The sequence below is a fragment of the Rhea americana genome, unplaced genomic scaffold (assembly GCF_003343005.1).
Source record: "Rhea americana isolate MKP2758 unplaced genomic scaffold, rheAme1 scaffold_100, whole genome shotgun sequence".
In the NCBI taxonomy this organism is placed as follows: domain Eukaryota; kingdom Metazoa; phylum Chordata; class Aves; order Rheiformes; family Rheidae; genus Rhea; species Rhea americana.
Genome location: NW_028185040.1, coordinates 2214483 through 2232233, shown reverse-complemented (window position 1 = coordinate 2232233; position 17751 = coordinate 2214483). Strand labels below are relative to the sequence as shown.

At 40.0% G+C, this 17751-nt stretch overlaps 1 protein-coding gene across 2 annotated transcripts in view; it reads left to right on the top strand.

The window, feature by feature from the left end:
- Positions 1-17751, top strand: part of ARPP21 (cAMP regulated phosphoprotein 21) — a 145576-nt gene that overhangs the window by 91776 nt on the left and 36049 nt on the right. For both annotated transcript variants that reach the window (XM_085304184.1, XM_085304175.1), the window contains 4 exons: positions 349-509; positions 2697-2801; positions 5157-5417; positions 12792-12918. In XM_085304184.1, the coding sequence (XP_085160310.1) occupies positions 349-509; positions 2697-2801; positions 5157-5417; positions 12792-12918 (654 nt within the window). The remainder of the gene's footprint in view (positions 1-348; positions 510-2696; positions 2802-5156; positions 5418-12791; positions 12919-17751) is intronic.

Genomic DNA, 17751 nt, shown 5'->3' with positions numbered 1-17751 from the left:
TTTTTTCTTATCTAGACACTGCCAGTTGACACGTGATGTACATAGCGTTAGACTTTGACTCTCTGGTGAAATTTAAAGAAGAAGCCAGCTTTATGTTAAATTGCAGTTCTGTAATAGAAGCTAACTGTTTTRTCTGCGAAAAATAGATAGCTGATAGCATAATTAGGCATTGAGAGTAAAGAGCATTTTATTGTAGGAGATCAGTTAAAGATTGATCAGCTAAAGCAAACTGTCAGTAAACGTGTGATTGTATAATTTCATATGGCATAAACGTGTGATTGTATAATTTCATATGGCAAATACTACATTCTTGAAAACACTCAGCAAAGGGAGGGTGTCTTGTTTCAGGCCAACCATTTGTAAATCCTGATGGGACCCCGGCAATATACAATCCTCCCAGCAGCCAGCAGACAATGAGGAGCCAGATGGTCGGACAGTCCCAGCAGCAGCCTTCATCCCAACAGCCTCAGCAGCCACAGCAGCAAATTGCAAGTCACCTGGTCACACAGGTAGGTGTGGTGGCCATTGAAAAGGGAGAAGAAGCTCTTGCTGATACTCAGGAGGACCTGAGAAGAGGGAAGGAAGCAGCTAGACAAAAATACCAGGATGTTCTTCCTTTCTTTTGAAACAAATGAGCCCCACAATCACTGATATTTTCAACATGGATGAAACAGAGAGAAAGGAAAGATTCATTTCATCTAAGGGATGCTTTCATTTTGAAAGGAACTGTTTTAGGTGTTTGGTGTATGGCCACAATAGTCTTTAAATTTCTTTTGCAAAAAAATTGCCATGTTATTGAAAGCTGAAATTTTCCTTTTCAGACCTGTGCACTTTGTAATTCTGTAGAGTGCTGAGAGTAAAGGAGTGGTAGTACATATATCTTTATTGATTCTCTGTTGACCGCATTCCTAAGGCTTTGAAAATAAAAGCATACAAATATTCATGCTCTCTCATTTCAAACATTTAATTACTCCTCATATTTTCTCTGTTTTTAACAATGTATAGGTTTATATTAAACTGCTATAATAGGAACACTCCTGGTAAATTTGATCCCTAATGCTAGTAGACCATTAGCAATTCTGTCCTTCTGACTGTCTAAAATTTGACGCTACTGTTCTCATTATGCAATTCTCCTGTTACAGTAGGAAGTTGTTTCATGCAACATAAATATAGGTTACAAGAATACTTAGACAAAACGGGCCTGGAGATTTTCATTACTACTGTTCCTGAGGTTGACTGCTGAACACTGTTTTCATGATGTAACTCCTGCTAAGATGAGGGCAGAACTCAAACCTATTAATGGTAATGTAGGAGGAGAGGAGAAGGAATTCGAACTGGAACCTTTCACAGTTATTTACTGCTTAATGGATCTTTGAGGATCCTTGAGGGATCTTTATTTGTTCAGTGGCTCTGGCCCGTCATACTTCCTTGGATATCTCATGGCATGGTGTAAACTGTCAGGGTCCTTTCTGTGTCCCTTTTGCAGGCAGTGRGGTTGAGTTCAAAGACCATCAGGTACAGCGTAGGGCCCTAAAAACTCTTCCAAAGAAGTACTCCTGGGTAGCCCMGTCTCAGAGCACACCTGTATCAGAGAAAGACCCAAGGTCCTCCACCTACGCCCAAGCTGGCTGGATGTGATCCAGCTCTCGTCAAGAAACTTTGTAGGTGCAGTTATAGAGGGGAATGGCACAGTACTTTGGGCTCTGTGCCATGATGCTTCAGCTCTTTGGCTCCTGGACTGCATGTGGCACATGGCCAGCCGTGACAGCATGTGGGCAGAAGAATTTGGATCTGTTCCAAATTTCAATTTGTAGCTTATCTCCCTGCTCTCAGAGAGTGGTCTGCAAACCAGACAAAGGCAGCTGCTCTGGCAAGAATCTTACCTCCTATCTATAAGCACAGCAGCTGAGTTCTACTGTATATTTTCTGCGAGGTTGTAATTCAGCACAATTTCATCCCAGGTTACCTAGACAGTAACTGTTTAAGTTCAGTGAAGTTGCTTTGATTTTACTGGGTTTGGGCTAATGTTTATGGCTGTCRTTTCTTGATTTGGTCTCAGCAGGATTTAGAAGAAAAAGGTAGTGCCAAACCTATGTAAGACTCAAGTAAATGAGAGACTAAAATGAAAGAAATAGTAAAGCTATTCCAAGGTAATAATGCTGTAGAAAATCTTTCTTTCACTTAGATAAACATCTTCTGCAAACACTAGCTTGCAGTTTGCTCATTGTTAATCTTTTTTAGCTATTATGTTCTGCCAAAGCAGCTTTACAATCGTTGTTCCTTTGCCTATGACACACTCCAGTTAAGTCAGTCATTATCAGCAAAATTCAAATACACACTTATACARTGCTCTTCTCCGATTTTATCTCTGTAAATTAAATGTAAAATCATGTTTTGGCTTTGCTTGACGTGAGTGATAGTAAGGCATACCTGTGGCTTTATTTTAGTTTATTGGACATCAAAATATATGGAAATTGGCAAAAAATTTGTAATAAAGAATTGTGTAGCGTAAGGCTGAAATGAAGACTAAAATCACAGTAACTGACCTCTAGTATTCTGACTGGAGATGAGTCACCTGCATTCTCAGAGCAGTGTTTGAGGCCATTGTTCTCAATAACAGAGCTTGTTCTTGGTTTTGTTGTTATCTTTCTCTAAATGGGTTGTATTTATTGTCTTTCACTGTGTTTATTTTGCAGCCTGTTCAGGCAATSCAGCCATCTTCTCAGTCAGTCCAGTATCCAGCAGTTTCTTATCCTCCCCAGCATCTCCTGCCAGTCTCTCCAACGCAGCAGTTTTCTGTGGTACTAAAGATTTTTTTTTCTTTCCTTGAGGTGGAAGGGGGATGTGGGAGGTGTAGAGCCCATGCATGCTTGGAGAGCCTCTGAAGAGGGGAATTTCACATGGAAGGCATCTCCAAATCCTATTTGACTTCACACTTCTGGTACTGACCCTCCAGAAGACATTTTATTGTTTTTAGGATGGGAGGCTCTATCTCCTCACTTCCTATCCAGGGAGCATAAACTTGTGCATGTGAGATTTGAATATCCCCCTTTTCTGTCCACGAACGCTGGAAAAGAGGCCTCTAGAAATCATTATTTTATTTTACTTTATTTTCTTTGTATACTAAATCCACTGCCTGGATTTATTCCCTGCTCATACCAGAGCACCTGGAAAACAATACTGGTAAAACAGCTGCAGGTGTGGTGCAGCATGYGTCATGACAAAGTACTAATGGACATGTATAATAAAAATAAATAGAGTGCACTTCTGGAGTCTGAATGTGTCACGATGCTTATAGAACTGAGATTATGCAGTTATAAAATGAAGCTGAAATTTTAGGAGACACTACATGATTTTTGTTGTTTTCTCTCTTACTGTGGTAATCTTGTTCATGACTGATTTTCTCAAGGTAGAGATGTCACCTAGTCATACTAAGAGATGGAAACGAAGCTGACTGTGTCCTTGCAGCTAAAATAGTGTTAATACCAGGTAGATGAGCAGAGCCATTGAAAAGACAAGAAAATATGTTCTGCGCASAACCAAAGCTTTCTACYTCAGTGCTAACTCTATTGAAAAGTRTTTTGCAGACATCTCAGGTTGTTTTAGTGATAGTCATTTAGTAATGCTTTTTAGTAGCTAACTTACTAATGAAACCTCACCTCCTTTATGAAACTCTTACTCAGTGTTGCTCACTTTTATTCACTGTTACTCACTTTCATCAAGTACTGAATTACTTTTATGTACGTTACATTGTACACACACTGTATAAACTGTAGTTTTTAAAAGCTCTTTGTTCCTATTGGGCATGTTCAGCAACATTTCAGGCTCAGTGAAGTTTCTTACTGAGCTTGTTTGCATCATTTGCCATCCAGGCAAGGAATATGCAAAGAGATCAGACTATGTACCTAAATACAAGCATGAGTTGATGCTAAAATTAATAGCTATACTTTCTTACACCATCTGAAGATCTGGCCAAGAATGTTTAAAATGTTTGCCCRTGGTGTCTGTTTGCAGAATGGAAAAGCAAGTCTTTGTGGAACAAAAGTTTATGGCATTGCTCTCCACGGAGCATTCATTTTTTTTTTCTATTAAGTTTTCTGAGTTTTGGAGAATGAGTACAACAGTGGTCAATGAAGTAAAACACTTGTCAAGACAATAAAAGAGGTTCTTTTTAAAAAAAATAACATGACTGTGAAAAGGATTTTACAGTGTTTATTCACTGTCTATGAAGGGGTGTAAGGAAGAGACTATGCTTTGTGTGTTAGCATACTATTCTGCTGAATGGAATACATTTTGATGTTGAGTATCAAATACTATATATATATATATGTATGTATGTACGTATGTGTATATATATGTCTTATAATACAGAGAAAAGTGAAATGCATTTGGAATCACATTTGGAAACCTTTTCAAGTAGAATAAACCTGGTTGATTTGTATCCATCTTTTTGCAAGACTAGGCAAATACCCTTGTATCGTCATACTATTACCAGCATGTAATGAGGCTTAGGTCCATTGACTTCATTTGGTGTGCTCATCCTACCAGAGATTTTTTTTTCCTCCAATCAAATAAAGTACCTATTTCTTACACCATTGAATAAAAAGCCTTAAAATATCAGYTGGAGGCTTAGCTTTTATACCTTCTCTGTGTTTTCAAAATGGGGTTTTCAGAACAGTCCAAAAAGAAAAAGGACTGCACCTGAATCCTGCTGAATTCCTCTTAGGATCATTTTGAAACACAGGTGAAATTACCAGCATGTCTTTGACTGAGGCAACCTGTGTTTAGGAGAGGACATATTCACTTATTTTCATGCCCTTTATATTTAAAATGTCTTCTTTTGAAAGCTGTAAAGTTCACCTGTCATTTGGGAAAAAAAAAGAARAAAAGGAGGAGGGAGGGTAAGAGCCAAAGTAATGGGCTTTTGTGCCAAGTGGTGCTATTCACCTTAAGTCAAAGCATTTGTAGTGATTTTTCCTTTTAATTGCCTCCATTTTCATAGCTATCCTTGCATAATACGGCAGTTATCTGAGCTGAGTTTGTTCATTTTCCCCTGTCTCTCATGCTCTGTTTAAATCTATTCTGTTTTGCTAATTTGTGTAAGTGTCTGCTGTAGACATCATGTTTATCGTCTTCTACTGACTTCTGCCCTGCAGCGAGATGACATGACAACACAATTTAACCAGATGAGCTTAAGTCGTCAATCATCAGGAGACAACCCTGAATCACCTTCCGGTCCTGTCTACCCGTCACCGATTTTGCAGCAGCCGACCCAACAGCCAAGTTACATCATGGCCTCGCCGAGCCAGCAGCTACCTACAGGCAGCTTCACAGGCTCAGGGCCACCCGTGTCCCAGCAAGTCCTGCAGCCTCCACCACCGCCCCAGGGCTACGTGCAGCAGCCACCACCCACTCAGGTAGGCAAAACCTTCTTCCACGCTGCCAGTTTGCCAGCTGGCTTGCTAGACCGTGATAAAGAGAACGCAAAAAATACTCTGAATTTTGGATTTTTTTTCTAGGTAAAAGCTTTGCAGATTTTTATGCRGCAGGAAACTTGCAAAGCTTCTATCATTTCCTGGGTTTCAGCAATTCTTTCCCTATCCCCAAACCATTTTCTGAGCATATGTTAATACTGCAGGACACATCTGCACATGAATATGAAGGATGAGGGTGAGCAAATATCCAGAGTCCTTTTTCCCTGTATATATATACCAAAAGAGCAACATACATATCAGTGCAGGTAGCCGTTAATCATATTTAATTGACTTGAACATGTGAGATGTCACAGATCAGTAATTTTTACTGTCTTCCTGAAGACTGATTATGTTTTACTGTTCATGACCAAACATCTCTGCTTGTCTCCTGGGTACCTTTACAGAATATTGAAAGTGATTACTGTCAAGATGTAAAATGCACAGATGACTTTCTGGCCCATTTTCAGGATATACACTTCAAAAGGCCAAATTTCTTTATCTGATTATAGATAACTTCATTTAAACTCTATTCTTAAAAGGTATTAATGKTTTTTTTCCTGTTTTCATTTTATCCTTTAGAAGAAAACATTTGAAAAGTAAAGTGTAAAAGTTCTCATCAATTCTTTTAATGTAAAAGTAATTTAAAACCTACTGTTTTTTCTTTGCCACTTCTTACTGAAGAGCTGCAATTGTCTTTGTTACAGTGACTGTATATTGCCACAGGAATCAAGAATTTGTACTGTTACAGTGTTTTATCTGAGCTAGAGATCCAGTACCTTGCTAATTAATAATAAAAGAAATCTGAAGAATACTGTRTGTTCACACCCCGTAGAGCACTGTGATACCCCTTGTTTCTGTATTTAGAAATTACGCAGCCGTTTTTCTGAGAGAAGGCTTGCAAAAGATGATTTTAAAAGGGGTAAAGTTCAGCATAATGAGGTGGATGTTTTATTAATAGTATTGCTAGAAATAATTTTCACTGTTTTGCCACCTGCAGAAATTTTTATGGATTTTGAAAGAAAAAAATGCCTTGAAAAGCAGTAGTGCCCCTTTTCTTCCTGTGCATCCCATTTTCCTATCCAGAATATATTATCGCACTGAGTAAGTAGAGGGCTGTCCAGCATTCTTTGCTTATATATAACCCTGGCTGCCCTACATGTTTTCAGGCATCATTTAATCAAACCCCATGACACTTCTAGTGAACCAGATAAATATGAGCACCTCCATTTTGCAAGCTGTCATTGCAGCAAGCTAAGTGACACATTTCACAGCCCTGCTAGCTACAATTTGCTGTGAGAGCTAACAGGGCTGCAGTCCTTCGTGCTGCCTGGCGCAGCGTGCGTGCTCCTCTGCTCCCCCGTCACGGGGCTGCACAACTCCACCTCTCCTTTCTGAGTTGAGATCAGCTTTGTATCTAGTCTGCGCTAGAGCTCTTTGGCTGTTTGTGTAGATCCTGCTTGTCTGTGTTTACCTAGCAGCACCTGCCTACGTGTAGCTGTGCATTTATATCCCTGGAGTGGAGCGGTCGCGTTTCACCCATGTGAAAGAGCAAGGTTTCATGCATAATATAGCCTGAATGTTACTTTATGAAATTGGTCTCATTTGTTAATATTTGTTCTGYTGTTAATGGAGAGGGAGGGATAATTCTTGAGCGGACAAGTGATGGGGTGATGCCTTTTCACATACACCTTCATAGACTGGCACAGGACCGATGCCATGCTACAGGTGTTTTTTAATGGCTACACTACCCACTGTCTCTCTGTCGGTACCCACGGAGGCTGCATTTTRGAGCTTTTGTCCTGCATCATAACAGAAGAAAGTGGAAAGTTGCTGGGGGGAGAAATGGTTTTTGAGCTTGCAGCAATCTTAGTAATTTCAGTGTGGAATCAGTTGTCCTCAGGGTAGGTAGAAAGGTGAGAAATTCTCTTTCAAAGCACTTGGCTTCTCCTGCATCCATTACACTGCGCAGACCATTCATCTCCAGTTTGTCACTATTCCAAAAAATCAATCTTGTCCTCATCCCAGATGTCTGTGTGGAAGAGGGAGTGTGGTGGCAGGGGGGACAGTCCCTGCTGCCCTTGCCCACRTACCGTGAAAGAGCAGCGGTCTTAGTCTGTTGCGGGGGCTAGCTCTTGTGTCTGCATATGCATACGTAGATCTAATCTGCATTTCGGCTTTTACTTCTCTTCAGCCSTCAAATGCAGCACGCTACTCTGGATGCTGCTGGTAGCCCAGGTACCACAAACAGAGYGTTTCTCGTATAAAACGACTAGCCTTAACAATTCCATCCGCCTGCTTACTGTGCAGGGCAGCTGGACCCTGAGCCCCTGTATTGCCAGCTGCAAAACCTAGCCATAGCACTGGTTATTAGGCAATCTGAATCCCTTGTTACTCTTCTGAGATTAGATGTAACACAGGCAGCTCTTGGATGCCAAAGCAGAGGRTTTGAGGGAGGCTTAAAAAAAATGTTAATGCATACAGAATACTATATGATGTGATAATCATAATAATCAATGCAATGCAATCATTGTAAAAGCACTCTTGTATCTTAAAAGTTACTATTGAATTTATACCAGTAAAAAAAAGGTTTGACTCTAATGGCTAATTAGTTTCCGTAAATGCATTGCTGACAAGATTGGCTCTGCGGCCCAATATGCTCCAGGAAAGTAACAGCAATAAAAATTTGGGAAGAGGCCCTGTGAGTATGAACATTTCCTTTGGGAGGTGAGAGAAGGAGAAGGAAAAGCGCTTTAAACCTACAAACCCAAAGATACTGCATTAAAGTATTRACTCTTTTATTAAAGTTCAATTAAATATAGTTCTGCAGCTGGTCTCCACAATTCCCTCTTCCACTCTATATCAAAAGCAGAAATGGACTGATTTTAAAGTGATGTGCTAAGAAGTGGTCAGAAGACTCCTTYTCTTATTCTTCCCCTTTCCTCACGCAGTTCCCCAACCTAACAACAGATTTTGATTTAATAACCTAAAAATAAAGATCTGTCTTAGTTCAGCCAGTTGGCAATATTAAAAAAACAAAACTATAGTCTGGGTTTGCTGAAAGTGATTTTAACAGCAAATTCCTATTTGCTTTCTGTATCATAAATAGCAAATGTACATCCTGCCCAGCCTCTCTTATTTTTTTCTCTTTCTTGTGGCTTTTCTCATTGGCWCAAACACTTCTGTAAAGGTCCAGGTTTGTTGCTGGTGGCATTCTTTCACCAGTGCTTGACTGAAGGCCAAATGGTTGCTTCTGCATCCATAAGCAGAGGAATGAGAAAACTGAATGTACTATGTAAACGGGAAAGCACCCTTAAAARTTATTTTCATGTATGACTCTTTCTTTGTGGAAGCTGTACTGGCAAAATGATGTCCAAAACCAAGACCACATAAATTCTTTGAGAGGCTGAGAAAGTAATTCATGTGTTGAGGGAGTTTTTCAGCTGAATCAATTTTGTGTCTTTATTAACTTCAGCTGTTCCTTTGGCAAACACCCCCTCCCCCCCGAAGAGACCATAGCTACTATAAGACAAAATCATTATTCACAGTATGTCTTCTGTAGGACACTTGTTATGAATGAGGTTGGGGAGTCCATTTGGAAGTGGAAATCCTGCATGTGCATGGGTCTTTCCTTGGTGATCTCAGAACATTATATTGAAGGACRTGCCTGGGGATCTTGTGGTGCAGGCTGCTATTTTTTTTGAATTGTTGTCGAGGATRGAGGCGGGAGCAAGGGGGAAGACTGAAGAAAGGCTGAGCCCAGACCATGAGAATCCCGGGAAGAAACGGTGTCTCACGTTGCCTAAATATCATTGTAGATTCTGTTCTCTTCACTGCTTATTTTGCAGCTGTAGCTGCCCTTAATGATAGTGGTAGCCTCATTAATAAACTAGGTGAACGTATTAGTGCAAACCTAACTGGATTTGTCAACAAGTTTAAAGGAAGGTAGAAGACCTATGTCATGACAGAATCAAGCTTTATTTGATAGCGAAATATGTTAGGAAATTCAAATGAGTCTAAAAGATGGGTGAAACCTTATTCCTACTATGAGGAAATAAGCAACATACCACCCAGCTTAAGGGAAGCTATTGGAGAGCAGCCTGATGGACAGACAGGCCAGTAACGGATTTCAAACTATGTATGGACAGAAGGTAACCAAAAGCCAATGCTTCGTCAAGTCTCTGCCCATTATCTGGAGGCAAAGAACGTAAAAGGAGAAAAAAAGTAATGCCAGTCCAACACAAAATGTTGTATATGAGAGAAAAACATAGAGGCGTGTTGGAGCACTTGCTCTACAAAAAAGGAGATTCATCTTCAAAATAAGAACGTCCAAGAGGAAAGATTCATCTGTCAAATATTTTCAGAGTAATTATTAAAAAGGGGGCATTTTTCACAATGTCAAAGATCAAGAAGTAATGCCTTTAGGCTAAAGGCCACAGCATATAGATATGGCCTCAGAAGGGCATTTTTGTTCAGTATGACCTATGTTGGCATGCTTGTTAGTGTAGTGGAAAATTCATCCATCAATAAAATATATTATATTAGCAAAAAGTCCTAGATTAGACCATGCATTCACACAGGAAAGCAATTCAGATATAATTTGGCATTTCAGTAGGCTGCTACAGAAATGTATTGTTTTTTGTTGAAGAGCACGTAAGCAAAGGTATTAGTAACTGACACAGATGTAATGAGAAACTAAAAAATTCAAGAGAGAGCAGATGATGTAAGCGATACTTGTTATCTCTGATCCTTCTAATTCCGCTATTCGCTAAAGTAATATCACAAAGGGCAAATAACACGTTTCAACTACTGAAATAGAGATGAACTCAAGATAAATGAAAATAGATCCTTCTAGACCCCTCAACTGCCTAAGATCTATTTTATCCTTGTCTATATTTTACACCAAGCCATTCTTCTAATGTCTGATCTCTTAAAAAAACTCTTCTTTGAAAATCGTGTGTGCATGATTACTAGCAAATTCTTCCATTAATCATTCTAAATTAAATGATTTTCTGTCTAATACTCCTGCTGCTAAAGACATTTTTCAAGCTGATAGATTGCACCCTGATAAGCTACTAAATGGGGTATATAACAAATGTACTGTGTTCCAGTGAATTTAGAAGATGAGTGAAAACCCTGTGACTAAGTCTAGATAAAGTATCAATCTGTGTGATAAAAATAGGTAAACACTTATTTAAAAATTACTCTGAAATTTCCAATGTACGTGTGTGATTTTGAGCTAAATTTGTTTGACTACAGACCTCAGTTCAAAACCTGTGTTCTGTTTTAACCTAGGCTGTGTTTTAAAGTTTATGCATACAGACTCTTTCCACAAGAAATAATGTGTATTGCTCTCATATGCTTATGCATTTTCAAATATCTAGGGTCTTGGCTAGCAAGGAAAACAAGGAAGTTGAGGGTAAATCAAATAAATTTAAATCTGCTAAGTGAGACCAAGCTGTGGCCGGAAGACATAAGAGTAGTCCTATAGGGGTTTAATATTCTTTAATTTGTAGGTTGTAATAGAAAATAAAGAGTACTTGAGAGAGAGTCTAATCTGTTCCCTTGCTCCAAGGCAGGTTCAGCTGTTTGCATTGACTTTACTTAGGCTGAACCCTCTCTCCTCTTTTAGGTCTCCTATTGTAGGAGGTCTTAACAGGAGAGTGAGTTGRAGTCAGGTTTATGCAGGATCCATTTATCTCACTAAATTTACCTGATCCTTCTTTTATATTACTATGATACTTAAACCATAATTTTACACCCTAAATTTCTGAGTAAACTTTCTTAACACCTKAAGATTTTTTTCTCCAGAGAAACAAATCATTCACCATGCTTTCTGTCTGTTTTATACAGAGCATTTYGCTTGTGTTACTTTAGTCTAAAACAAAGCAAGTGGTGCAAGGATAAACTGTAGGCATTAAGTGTCCATTGGTATTGTCTGGAAGGGGATAGTTTACAGTGTTTTCAGATCAAAATGCTCTTGTCTTTCTGCTGTTTGTTTGAATTTAGCTGATACTATCTGGAAGGAAAAGGCCTTGAAGAATAAATGGGTATTCAACCTATTGATTGACAATCGCTATTGACTGAGAGTTCTCAGTCTATATGGGGCTTTCACTTCATGGACATCACTTAGTTCAGTTTTGTTGATTCTGAGTCCTCCTACCTCAACATTATCCGTTCAGTAGTTTTCTCCTTATCTAAATCACCTTCCACACTGTCTTCTCACCTAGTTTTTTATATCCATACATCCCTGATGTCATCTCTAGGAGAATTTCTGATGTTTCTCATGATGTCTTACTTGTATACAAATGGATGTAATTACTTTAATTAACAAAGACTTTCCTTTGTGGGTAACCAAACTGAGCAAAAGAATTTTATGTGATTTTATGAATATGTCTAAATAGGCTGAGTGCTATACATGAAGAAAAATGTTTTTGTATGATTTATAAAGAAATGCTGACTGATTTGGGATCTACTGACAGGTTGTGAGAAGAACAACATTCTTTAAAAACATTATTTGAAACCTAGGTCCCTCTACAGTTTGCTGATAGCATATGCTGCCAAACTCTATCAGCTGCCTGAAGAATCACTACAGCTGAAAATGAAAAATTTTGAGTGTTTTGAACTTGCTAAGGGTCAGCTGAAAACTGTTTAGCTCAAATGTCTCAGTAATAGTGATACAGCATGCATAGGAAAAATCTCTAGCTTCAGTCACCCTCAAATTTCCATGTTCACCTATGTGATAAGGTGATGTAGTCCACACTGTTCTATAATAATAAAAATGATAAGAAAAAAAGAAAAAAAAAGCACAGCTAGCAAAACTTGCTAACTCAATGTGTGCCTCAGCTCCTGCAGGAAGATGGCTATGATTATTTTTATAACCATAATGTATTCATGCCAAGTGTGAGAGGCTTTACAGGGAAATGTTCATGCAAGGATRTAGAGGTAAAACAAGGTGGGAATTTAGCAATAGTTTGTTACAGGTATATATGCATTTGCATTCCATCTTGCCCTCTCTTCACCTATATGTAGTTTGACTCCAGGCCATTCTGTGCCATAACCATGCTGCCTCAGGGAGCCGTGTGTGCTTGGTGTGAATTTGGGGTACTGACAGCCTAGCAAAACTGCAACCAGTACCTTAAAAGACAAGGACACAATCCAAATCTCCAAACTGGGTTGCTGTTGCTGTTTAGATGCTTTACTTTTTTTCTTTTCTTTTCTTTTTTTTCTTTACTTTACTCCTGCTCCTCTTCCCTTTTCTTTTTGGTAAATCTTTGGGTTTGAGAGTGTGTAGTTAGTTGATGTTCTCTCTCTCCACAGATGCCAGTGTATTATTACACATCTGGTCAGTACCCTACCTCAACAACTCAGCAGTACAGACCCATTGCCTCAGTTCAGTACAGTGCACAGCGGAGTCAGCAAATACCACAGACTGCACAGCAAGCAGGTATTTCCATCTGTTACTCATTTCTTCAGCTGCTCATGTTGCCTTTGCTGATGAAACCTATTCATTGTAGTTTAATTTTGAGCTTGAACAGCTTAGTTGCTTTTTTTTGGTCTAAAATATATTGAAAATTACAAACGAACAAATTCTGAGCTTGGAGATGTTAAGCTATGGAAAATGGAGATTGTGTTCTTCACCACTGTTGTTTTGTACGCAATGCAGTGTCCTCACAGTGTCAATGCTCCAAATGTTAGGTCACATAGAGAACCAGGAGAGAATTAGTGTGAGCCGTCATATGTCATGTTAAAGCCAACAGTTGCAATTTGTCCTTCATCATGTAAGCTCCCTAAACATTTGTAAACCAAGAAATTGGTCGTGGAAATGTTTTGTTGAAGGGTTAGCAGTGACGCAGAACCAGACGGTGCTGCCTTTACCTTGGTGATGCTCYGCCATCTCCTGCTCTGAGTTAGTGCTGGCCAGCGCAGTGAGCGGGGAGGTGGTCGGTGCGGCCCGCGGCAGGACTAGCTCCCCGCAGCGATGGGCGGCTGGAAGGGGGGCCGTTACACTGTAAGAGAGTGAGTAGCAGGTCTCACAGTGAACCGGTCTCTTTTCCTGCTGTGTCATGACACTCTTAACTAACGCAGAGTAAGTGGGGTGTAGGCAGAGTTGGACGGATGCACGCTGGAGCGGGGAGGGGGTTGTGCCTGCGGAAGGGTCCTCGCATTTCAAATGAATGAATAAACAGCTTTTCCAGTTTGGGAGATGTCTGTTTGTTTAAGTCGTTGATTGTCTGTTTCTTTAGTGCACGTGTCCCAACCAGAAAGATAGTAACTCCAAGAGGAGGGGCTGTTTCCCCGGGGGGGTTGCAATCACAAACATGCCAGGTCCAGGTCGGCTGAAGCTTTCGTCTTTGTGTCAGTTATCGCTGGGCTTGACAGAAGCTCTTTTGAACGGAAAAGCGGGCTCTTCTGCGAAGGCATTGCTACGTAAGTCTTTTAAGATGCAAGTCAAGAACACAGACATGAGACGTGAATAAGACTTACAGGGTCATCCAGCCCATCACCCTGTCTCTGTAATGTGACTGCTGGCAATTTTGTTCCTGCTCTCTCGGGCATTCAGGGAAACAAAGACACAGCAAACGCAGCTATAACCGAGCAGCAATTGATTACTTTTTTTTTTATTTTCCATAAGCTGTTCTATGTTCTAATAAAATCGGTGTTGCTTGGGTCAGTATTGACGGTGGCCAACTGCGTCTGATTTCATAACTTCGGATTTATATGTTCCTGAGAGAGAGGGAGAGGGAGAGAGATGAAGTGTTGCACAAAGGTCATCTGTCTCTTCTAATTTCTCCTGTCTGACAGTCTGGTACCATATTTATTATCTGTATAGAGTGGATCTTTGAACCTAAGTACAAATCAAATTATGTGACATTATCTGGGTCTACTGTGTTGTTATAAAACCATATTTATCAGTTTAATGGTACTTCTATAATGCAGAAATTATGGTAAATAAAGTGCACAAGAGACATCCTGAAATACTTAAGCAATGTTTCTGGAGAAAATTCAGCTATTTAATCTTGAGCAAATCCTAGTCTTAAAGATGTATTGTAGCACAGTAGCCATTACATTTGAGTACAGACAACACAGAGATACAAATACTAATTTTGTTTCTATGTTTATTGCATCCTTTTTCTTACATGTCTAGAAAATGTGAGTCAAGGAATTTGTCTAAAATCTCTAGACCATCAGTCTTTTCTTGAAACTCGTTCTTTCAGCTGGCTTCTCAGTTGGAAACATCATTGTTATCTCTTACTTAAAAGTGAAAATGTTGTGAGTACAGTTTAGACTTCCTGCTGTGGTGAGTTTAAATGTTTAGCTATTCTCAGATCTTAAGACTTGAGTAAGAACAAATTCTTCGAGCTGGCTCGTCACTTCGGGCTCAGATGCATCCTTCTGGATRTTCATTTCTATGAATGTGTAATAGGGGTGCCAAGAAGATAAAAGAAAATCTTGGCATTTCCTACAGATTTGTTCATTAAGTGAGATGRCTTATTGGGGAAATCAGAAGGATAGGCTCCCTAGCTTGGTGGCCTCGTAGATTCAGTAGGACAGAAACTCCAGTCCCCACATCCCACGTAAACGTGCATGCTGTTGGGACAGGGAAGGCTGGTGGCCTCGCACAGCCCCACAGGTCCAGGGAGAATCTCTATAGCGCACATGTGACAAAGTGCTTCCTCTGCTTGTCTGACTCCTCATTTTTTGCCTTTAGTTCCTTAAATAGGCAAAAGCTCTGGCAACTGGTGTCACACTGAATCGTCAGGCAAACCCAGAGCAGAAAAACAGATACTGAGAAGTTAAAACTCTCTCCTGGAATTAATATGACTTTGGCTTACTGAGGCTCCATTCCCATAAAAACTGAGATGAAATTTTCGTTCTATGTTTTGAGGGTCTTTTTCTCTTGATTTCTGCTAGTTAGCATATACCTTATAATTTTGACTGGAGTCTATGAAGGTGAGCTTAAATATCTGCAGAAATAGTGTTTTACCTGAAACAATACAGATTTCTGACATGTTATTAACTTCAATGACTAAAAACACTTCTAGGGCAAGAATCGGAAAGCGTGGGGAGTACCTTGTGTCTRTTAGCAGTTAAGTTATATTCATGCTCAGGATCAGTTACTAAAAGGATATGGACTGATTATTCTAGTTGGTTATGTTCCACTRTATCCCTTGGCATTTGGAAAGTAACCAGCTTTCTAAAATGTCGTATAATTATGTTAAAATAAAAGAAAAAAGGAGTTAAAGTATATGAGAGCGTATAATTTATGCTACAGGTTTACTGCAAGAGGTTCATGTACCAAGACCCTAAAGAAATGAATTATTCAGTCAACAGTGTCAGCCTGGCTTCATTTGTTTTAGTGTCCTGTGTTGGTGCATCTGTTTTTCTTGCCTTCACACATTCCCAGTGGCCTCTCACCATGCATATGCTCTGYGTGAGCCCTGTGGCATCAGCCCACCTGCAAAATCTGCATCTCTTCGGGCTCCCTTTTTCCAGCACGCTCTCAGCTCCCTCCCGTGCACTGAGCAGGAGACGGCATTTCGACATCGCTGTTGATTGCCTAGCGGCAGGCTAAACACAGCAAGTAACTGTTAGCTTGTGCTTCAGCCTTGTGACAGTGYGGGAAATGAACTGGAGTGCATCTCTCTTCTTTCAAGTTACTAATTTTCATGAAACTTTAGAAACATCTGATCTTTGCAGCTTCCATCTCTCCATCAGATTTGACAGAGATTAGACAACGAGCTCAGAAAGCTCCCTTGAGTTTTGGTTAGTTGAGGAAGCCTGGCAGTGTGATCCTTCGGAAACCAGGCTAAAAAATCTCTCAGTCTTTTTTAGAAATTTGTATATGACTGGAAAATAGCAATGAAAAAGCCATTATTTCAGACTACAATTTCCCTTGCAATTCAGACTTGGGTACCAGGTTTCAGAGTAGCACATAAGCGGGGTGTGCATGAGCTGTGGATAACTAGGGACAAGAAAATAAAGACATAAAGGAGAATAGTGACAACAGAATAGAGCGCGACCAAGAATATCGGGAATGGGAAAAGGGAACAGATGTGAATGAGAGAGATGAAAAGATGATTTTTGAAATTGCTTCCCTGAAAACCCAGAAACACTTACTGCCACTTCTGAGAGACAGCGGCTGCAGCAGAGGCAGGCCCCCGGGAGCGGAGGCCCTGTGCCTACCCGCAGAATAGCTAATGCAGAAGCATGAATGGGGAGGCAGCACAAGCCTAAAGCTCAGAAAATGTTTTATTAAAATAAGAAAGTTCGCCTGCTCAGTGGAGTTTTTGGAAGCTTTCAGAGCTCCAGCAAGGTGTTCAGGCTTTGGAGTTTTCCCACTTTAGGCTGCAGAGGTCGAAGTTTGATCTCATGCCAGCAATTTGTTTTCATTTTTCTTAGAAAAAGTCTCTTCACGAGTGGAACGATATTGATGACTTTTACAGCAAACAGCTGAAGTAAAATGTCAGTACAGCATCTGTAATGGCTGAAGGAGTCTGTATTCTCTCATGGTTCTGGAAAGAGAGCAATATTAAGTTAAAATGGCTCCAGGCAGAAAAAAAGATGAGCTCACCTARAATTAGATTAGGCCCTGACAGCAATAAATCATTTGGAGAGATGAATGGGAACTTTCTGTGTGTTTGTTTATTTTTAAGAGTGTCGCCTTGTTTGAGAAGAGAGTGTGAGTGACGCATTTCTCGCAGAAGCCTGTTACAAAGAAGGTTGTCCCTGAAGACTTTATAGAGACCTTTGCCATTTGAATTATTTTCACTAATATTCAGAACCAAGCCGAAGTGTGATATCTGACGGAGTGGTAGCACGGTCTGCCCACAGAAATACTTTCGTTTCTCTCAGATACTTATTGTTGCTTTTCTTTATGACCGTCCCTCTGCACTGGTCTTGCGTCTGATCCTGCGAAACGCGAAGGTTTCTGTAGCGTTGCCGTTAGCTGAGCGGGGCCAGGGCCAAGGCGATAGTGCTCACCCAGGGACATGCGGAGCATATTTCAGGTGAACTCTTAGGACGTTTTCAGATGGCTGCTCTCAAAAATGATATGCTCATTTTCCAAATTATTTGGGTGCGTTGCTATTATTCATTTCTGCACATCATAGCAGATGATACATAAAATACTGTAGAATAACATAACCAGAAAAAATTAAATATGATTTCTCTATTCTTGTCTTACAATACTCTATAAATTGCACCTCTAACATCATCAGTGAATATTTCATTCTTGGGTAGTTATCTCTGTGTTGGTAGTTTGAAAGCTTTTGGTTGT